The 7,495-nt window shown below is 38.7% G+C and overlaps 1 protein-coding gene across 3 annotated transcripts in view; it reads right to left on the reverse strand.

The window, feature by feature from the left end:
* LOC124155320 (RNA/RNP complex-1-interacting phosphatase) overlaps positions 1 to 6,450 on the reverse strand; it is a 93,209-nt gene extending 86,759 nt beyond the window's left edge. Inside the window, exons 1-2 of one of the 3 annotated variants that reach the window (XM_046529037.1) lie at positions 6,203 to 6,450; positions 6,052 to 6,127 (exon numbers count right to left, since the gene is read on the reverse strand). In XM_046529037.1, the coding sequence (XP_046384993.1) occupies positions 6,052 to 6,127; positions 6,203 to 6,231 (105 nt within the window). In that variant the 5' untranslated portion in view covers positions 6,232 to 6,450. The remainder of the gene's footprint in view (positions 1 to 6,051; positions 6,128 to 6,202) is intronic. The other 2 variants (XM_046529036.1, XM_046529035.1) reach the window with 2 other exon arrangements.
* Positions 6,451 to 7,495: the final 1,045 nt, after the last annotated feature.

Raw genomic sequence — 7,495 nt, forward strand, 5'->3', positions numbered from 1 at the left:
GAGAGTTACTTTTATTATATAAACCCATTCTCTGCTGGGGCCGTATTCTGTATTTCGTCGGTACCGCACCGATCGGTTTCCCTTGCAAGCCCACCGACTGGACATCATTCCGTACCGACGACGGCACTATCAGAGATTCTGTAAGGTCGTTGGTTTCAAACCAGTCGGTACGGTTCCCCCTCCTTTCCAAACAGGGAAAATCCGAATATATCCGAAGTTAAAGTCATCTAACATGTCTCCACCAATGAAAGAAGAGTAAAAACAAGTGAAGACTCATTGGCACAGTTTGGTGTTGTCGTTTTTAATCTTTTTATTTGAGGAAATTACGACTTATTGCTAGATTAAGATATGTAATCAATATTGGATAAGTTGTTAACAATGCTTATATAGTGTGTGGTAGTAATGCTGTACCTACAGAATCGAAGGAAACAATATTACAACATCACAATATAGTTTGTATGTGATGGAGATTGTTGTTGCTGGAATGAATTATTGAAACTATCCTTGAGATAGTAGTTTCTTTTTTTTATATATTGGTTCCGTATATTGCTATTTATTCATGATTTGGTAATATAGTTATCATTAAGTAAGTTCCGTCTAAATGTTATCAACGGAAGGTTATGCCATTGGCACCGAAGCAGACGAAAATCACATAGCATGGAACGTGAACGTAGGATTCAAAAGCAAATGTAAATGTCATATTAGAGGAACAAGTTACGAAATTGTTATAAAAATATGGAGCTGGGTGTAATTAAAAGAAGTGTAATGACGAGGAAGTAAAGAAATTGTGATTGGGTGAAATACATATGTATAATTTGCGCATTCCAAGTGAGAGAAAATGATGATATAGTGGCAAACCTCATACTTATTAACAAATATCTTCTTTTATCATCAAGGGAATCAATGGCTGACGATAAAATGAAATATAGTTGCCTATTACAAATGAAAGAAACCGAGATGAGAAAAAATGATACCGAGAGAAACGCCAAATGATGATTGAGAGAAATAATAGTTGCATATTGAGAGTGAGATAAAGTGATAACATAGCGGCAAAACTCATATTTAATCAAATATATCTTTTATAGATATACAGTGGAACCACGTTAAAGCGAGTACGGGCTATAGCGAGACCCCCGCTATTACAAGAGATAGCCGATGCACCATCAATTGATCCTATAATAAGCATGTTAAAAATTTCATTTTTACAAGGCCCTTTTGGTGTTGGCTCTCGCCATAGCGAGGGTTTCACCGCCGGAAAAACTTACACCAAGACTCCTTAATCTCTGTAATCGCTAGCAATCTCTTAGAAATGAAATTAATGGAGTGCTCAGTCTCAAATTTATGTGGTAAACAGTCGTTCGATAAAGAAGTAGTAAATTTTGGTGAAAATATTGTGGCATTAGCATTCGCGAATGCTTGATCTTCTTTTGTTCCTCAGGTGGCAAAAAGCAGTCGTCAGCATACCCGTACGTCCATGAATTGCATGAACAGAAAGCATGTGATGGAACACACCATGGCCAAAAAAACACCAAACACGTCCAAGCGAGAAAATAAAAATAAAGGAGTAATATGAGGTATATTGGCTATTATTGCACCACCTCCGGTAAAGCGACAATTCGCTGTAGCGAGTGTTTATTGGTGCACCGTGGGGTGTCGTTTTATCGAGGTTCCACTGTATATGTCAAGGGAGTAAATAAATGATGATAGAGTGAAATAAATCTTATTCCAAGCGAGTGAAAGTGATGACAAAAATAAGAGAAAGTCAAAATATGGTGGCAAACCTCATGTTTATTAACCAATATCTTATCTTTATGTCAAGGTACCTAGTCAATAGATGATGACACAGAGAAAGAAATGGGATCGTTGCATTCGCTTGCAAGGAGATCGGTCCTGGACCAAATGGACAGAGTGCTCAGCTCCATACCACGTGACTCGCACGCAAGTCACACAGGGCTAAAATTTCGAGCATAGATCCACTGGCAGTTATGACAAGAACTATCCTTCAATCCACATAGCAATGAATGTCTCGGACACACATCACCATAGTCTTGAATATCTTGAAAATCACAAATGTCCCAGATAGGTAATCATGAGATATTCAGAAAATAATTCTTTACATATTTAAAGGCCGTCAACTACTTCCATGAATATTTTTTGGAGAGATTCTGGAGTTGTGATTACTAATATCTTGACATTTAATATGGAATTATTATTTTCAAAAGGTTGTTATGCATTACAAATTTAGAATAATTATTGAGAAAAGTAGGGTGGACAGACCCTCCATATCTATATAAGAAGGCCATGAACTAACATGCTAAGGGAGTGCACAACAACCAACTCTCAGAATAAAAAACAAACTTTGTACTGCTGTAATCCAACGGGAGCTTTCCACAAATCACCCCCCCCCCCCATGTACATGGGGTTATATAACAAATAGAGTAAACAAAAAATTCAGTTAAACATTCACAGGTCTAATATATGCATTCCCATAGATAAATGAGCTTTCTTCAAGAAAGAGTGGTAGCCCTGTAGTAATAGTGTTCAACTCCTATCTAGAGGTCTCAGGTTCAATTCTTGTGTGTCGCACTTTTTTTCATAATTTGCTTCTTTTCATTTTACAAGACCTGCTATTCATCATTATTTCCTTGGTTTCCACTGAAAATTTCATTTTTCTGCGTGGGAATCTTTATCGGCAATGCAGCAGTGTTTTCCCATTTTTTTCACACGAAGCCTAGTTTCAATTACGTTATTTCCATGTTGCAAAACCAAGTATTTTTGCAATACACATGTTTGGATAGTCTAAATTTTATCGTTGCTAATGGCTTCGAAAACCTATGTTCACAGTCTAAATTTTAATTACATGACTGTACCTGAAGTATAATTGGAATTAAGGAAATAAAACTTTGTAAGGTTCACTGATTGTTTAATTAAGGGCACGACCCGGGTTTCATAACTTAGTTACATCGTCAGGTGACTAAACCTGCATGCATCATACATTTATACCCAAAGTACACAAGTGACTGTGAGGACATCTGTCGGAAAGGAAAAGGACTAGTTGGGAGGCGGGGGGTGAGGGTTAAACACGGACTGAAATAGGGAAAAGGGGGGGAAGGGAGGAGAGGGGAGAAGGGGCAGCCTTGGTTTGGGACGAGGGTTTTTTACCAGCCAGGGGAGGGCGGGGTTAAAGTGGATGAGGAGACGAGAGCTATAGAAGGTGGCGGTGTTGGGGAAGAAGAGAGGGTTAGCGGGGTACATTGAGTTTTCTAAATGACAATAGTCTGTGGAAGGTCGTTGAGTCCAGCTGTGGAAGGACATGGGTCACTGGGGACCCTCTCCTCCTTCTCCCCTCTCCTCCCTTCCCCCCCTTTTCCCTATTTCAGTCCGTGTTTAACCCTCACCCCCGCCTCCCAACTAGTCCTTTTCCTTTCCGACAGATGTCCTCACAGTCACTTGTGTACTTTGGGTATAAATGTATGATGCATGCAGGTTTAGTCACCTGACGATGTAACTAAGTTACGAAACCCGGGTCGTGCCCTTAATTAAACAATCAGTGAACCTTACAAAGTTTTATTTCCTTAATTCCAATATGGAGAGGTTTCACAAAGTAAAGCCTGAAGTTATTAGTTATATGAAGTATAATTACTTGAGGAAATGTACATATATTACTAGTTGCAAATGTACGACTCCAATTATGGAACACACTGGAACTACCTACCCTGGAAGCTAAAAACTTAAAAATCTGAGCACGATTGAAAAGACTGCAACTAACACTGCTAGGGAGGGAAACGTACGCCTTCTTTCGGAGTTCCGGGCAGTCATCCAATTTTGCAGCAAGGGGTCGCTCAACTGTTTACAAAGCATCTGCAACTAGAAGCTACGCAGAAGCATCTTGTAGGTAAAGTGCTCTTTTACTCCTCCCAGGAAGAGAACAATTCTTACGTGAAAAACATATTGCTTTGTGGTTGCCATTTTCCAAAATTCAAATCCATACAGTGCTGAAACTTCAACTAATTAAGCAATCCAAATCCAAAAATCAGGCTTGAATTGTAAGAATATGAGTCCACATTGCAACATAAATGGGAACCAAGTACATGTTATATTTAAAAATGCTTTGCTATGCGATATGGAAATAACGTAATTGAAACTAGGCTTCCGCATGAAAAAAATGGGAAAATGCAGATGCACTGCAGAAAAAGATTTCCATGCAGAAAAATAAAATTTTCAGTGAAAATCAAGGAAATAATGATGATTAGCAGGCTTTTGTAGAATCAAAGATGGAAAAAAATTATGAAATAAAAGTGCAACACACAAGAATTGAACCTGAGACCTCTAGATTTTACTTCATTTATTTTTTATTTTATTCTCATATCACCGGATACAGCTCTCATTGGCCATTTTATACTGGGGTTTTCAACAAATTTAACATGTACACATTCACAAACAGCCATGCCCTTAACCGAAGAAACCTACCCGGGCAGGACTCAAACCTGCGACCTCTTGTTTGGTAGGCGAGGACATTACCCCACCACTACCAAGGCTGGCAAAGATAGAGGAGTTGAACACCATTACAACCAGGCTACCACTCTTTCTTGAAGAAAACTCATTTATCTATGGGAATACATATATTAGACCTGTGAATGTTTAACTGAATTTTTTGTTTACTCTATTTGTTATATAACCCCATGTACGTGGGGGGGGGGGGAGGGGTGATTTGTGGAAAGCTCCCGTTGGATTAAAGCAGTACAAAGTTTGTTTTTATTCTGAGAGTTGGTAGTTGTGCACTCGATCCCCTCCTCGGATGCATTTCTAAATTTGCCTCAAGAGACAGATGCCTCAGAGATCTTCTTGAATTCCAATTCCATCTTAATGAATGTGAAAGTAAATCTTTGTCTAAATTTACAAATCTGCCACTGCTAATTTCAAGACAAGTCTATCATGCCAAAATATACCCACACCTCACCTATGGCATCAGATTTTAGGGTAATGCTAACTGCTGCCACAAAGTTTCCTCTATGCAGAAACATGCAGAGAAAGCATAAGACATCTCAGAGACCATTTTTTTGACAAGTTGACATCTTGGAGAAGTCTCATAGATGTCTTAAGAATATCTCTGTGACATCACATGTGACATTTGAGAAGTCTCAGAGATGTATCCTACGTGTATTTCTGCCATATGGTTTTTAACCAAGGATCAAGTTCTATTCCTTATTAATTAATCTTTAAGGCTTGGAGGTTTTCCCAGTGCTCTAAATCCTTTGTCCCTTACAGTGACACAAGCAGCTTTTCACATATGACACTTGAATGTGATAGAATGAAATTCATACATGCTTGGATAATTATTTCCACTAAAAAAAAATTGCGCATCAGAATGCTTCATTTTTTGAACCACTTAAAAATCTGTGGATGACACTGAAGGAAACTTTTACGCTCCTACGAGACTAAATGCATCTTTATTCCACATTTCTGACGGTATCATTGCATTGACATTCTCCCAAAATATTTTGCACATGAATGCTAGGAAACGAATTATTTTGAAAAAAAATGTATCTTTCACCATCGTAATATTTACGTTAAATTCTTTTTTGCCAATGCACAAAGCACCTCATTCAGGGTGAAGGATTTTCTATGGAAGACAAACAACTTATACGGAGGTATTCAAGACCCTCGTACATTTCCTCACCGATTCGACCGTTGCGAAACACCCAGAGATTCTGTAATACCTTTAACCTTTTCATATGATTGTAGAATTAGGGATCAAATGTATAGATTTCCCAGTGTGATTTCAGCGGATAATTAGAGGATTCTCACAGGGCTCGAAACCCTAGTCAATGCTTATTAAAATTCTCCAGCAACTCCAGAAATCATATGATGAACAATGAAGCGACCTGTATTGATATCTACCAAACCTCTTCTATCTCTAAACGGAGACTTCCAGAAAACCCTTGATATCTATGTTCGTAGGGATTCCATGACATGGAGAATGTGACCACAAGGCAGGATTGGGATTAGATTGGCAAAACCTTGCCCCATACGAAGATACAACAAAAATACCTCTTTCAAAGGCACTTTGAAACATATTATGACGGTCCCAGGTATTTTCTTCCCAATTGGAGAGTAATCCAGCCATCTGTAGGGAAAAAGAATCCATATTGATAAGAACGAAAATTCATCCTTTCCCACCATAGTTTAAGTAATTACTCACCGATCGGGAACACCTTTTTGACCCCCCATTCTTAACTGAGGTAAAAGGAGATTCTTTAAAAACTTGAGTAATTCATGATGACATTTGATCCTTACGGGAACACTTACAAAATGACTAAAAATTGCACGATTACACTTTGGCCTCTTGGCCCCTTTAAATCAAAACAACTGACGTGAGGCAAACCACCTGCGCAATGATTTTTAGCATAGAGATTTTAGCTTGGATCTCCCTTTCATTCGCAGGATATGACGTTCCTGATGAAAGAACCGGCGCCTTTCAATAGTTTTCTAACATGCAACATGGTAGCGCTGATATCGGACACATCTTCTTGACATCTGCTGCTGCTTGCTGCCGCTCGTTTCAACTACAATCTCCATTGTGGTACATCGCTTATAGCGGCTTATCGCTTATCACAAATATGCATTGATCTAGTCGATGATATCCTTATCATATCAACGCGAAGATGATTAAAGTAACATTCAAATGGCCTCAAAATATTATCGTTAATTAAGAAATTCATGTAAAGAAGCTCAGTCTTAAGCCCGTATGACACTTGCCAATTTATTGGCCAATCCATTGGATATTGGATTGTGGACCCACTGACACACACCAATTTCTAGCCCAATCTCCGTTTCACAATATTGGGCACAATTTCTTGGCCAATCTAGATTAACGGGTTCTATTTTCTCGAGGCCAATCTCCAATCAGCAGGGCTATTCAGTACTCTTTACGCGGTCGCGAAGACGAAAGATTCCGTTTACGTGGTTACGCCGCGTAAACATTCGAAGACGCGTAATTTGCTATTCAGTAGGCTTCACGAAAACATTTTCGTGCCTTCCCCTCCGCGGTAGTGGGGGAAGACGAAGATACCCGAAGTTTTCCTGCAATACGTCACTGCGAGCCAATCAGAGAAAATCGGCATGCAATTGTCCTCGACAAACAAAAATTGAGCGAGATTCGGCTGGTAAGTGCAATGTTATTGTGAATTATAACCAAGAACCCTACATATATAGGGTTCTTGATTATAACATTGATTAATGAAAAGTATGTTGTACACTTTTAAATATAAGTGAGAGCTCAACGTCTATATTAATGTTGAAGGTGAGTGCTTTGGAAATGTGTATGCGATTGAAACCAAAGATTACAGTGAGTAATTGGGATAAAAACTTGTAAATGAGAGGAATTTGGCGTTATTATGCCTTCGCTCATGCCAGATTTGCTTATGCCTTTGCTTTGATGGACCTATTTTAATGATAATACAAGTGTTTAAATTGATGTAGTCAGTTTCGTCAC

Source organism: Ischnura elegans, chromosome 3, assembly GCF_921293095.1.
Source record: "Ischnura elegans chromosome 3, ioIscEleg1.1, whole genome shotgun sequence".
Lineage (NCBI taxonomy): Eukaryota > Metazoa > Arthropoda > Insecta > Odonata > Coenagrionidae > Ischnura > Ischnura elegans.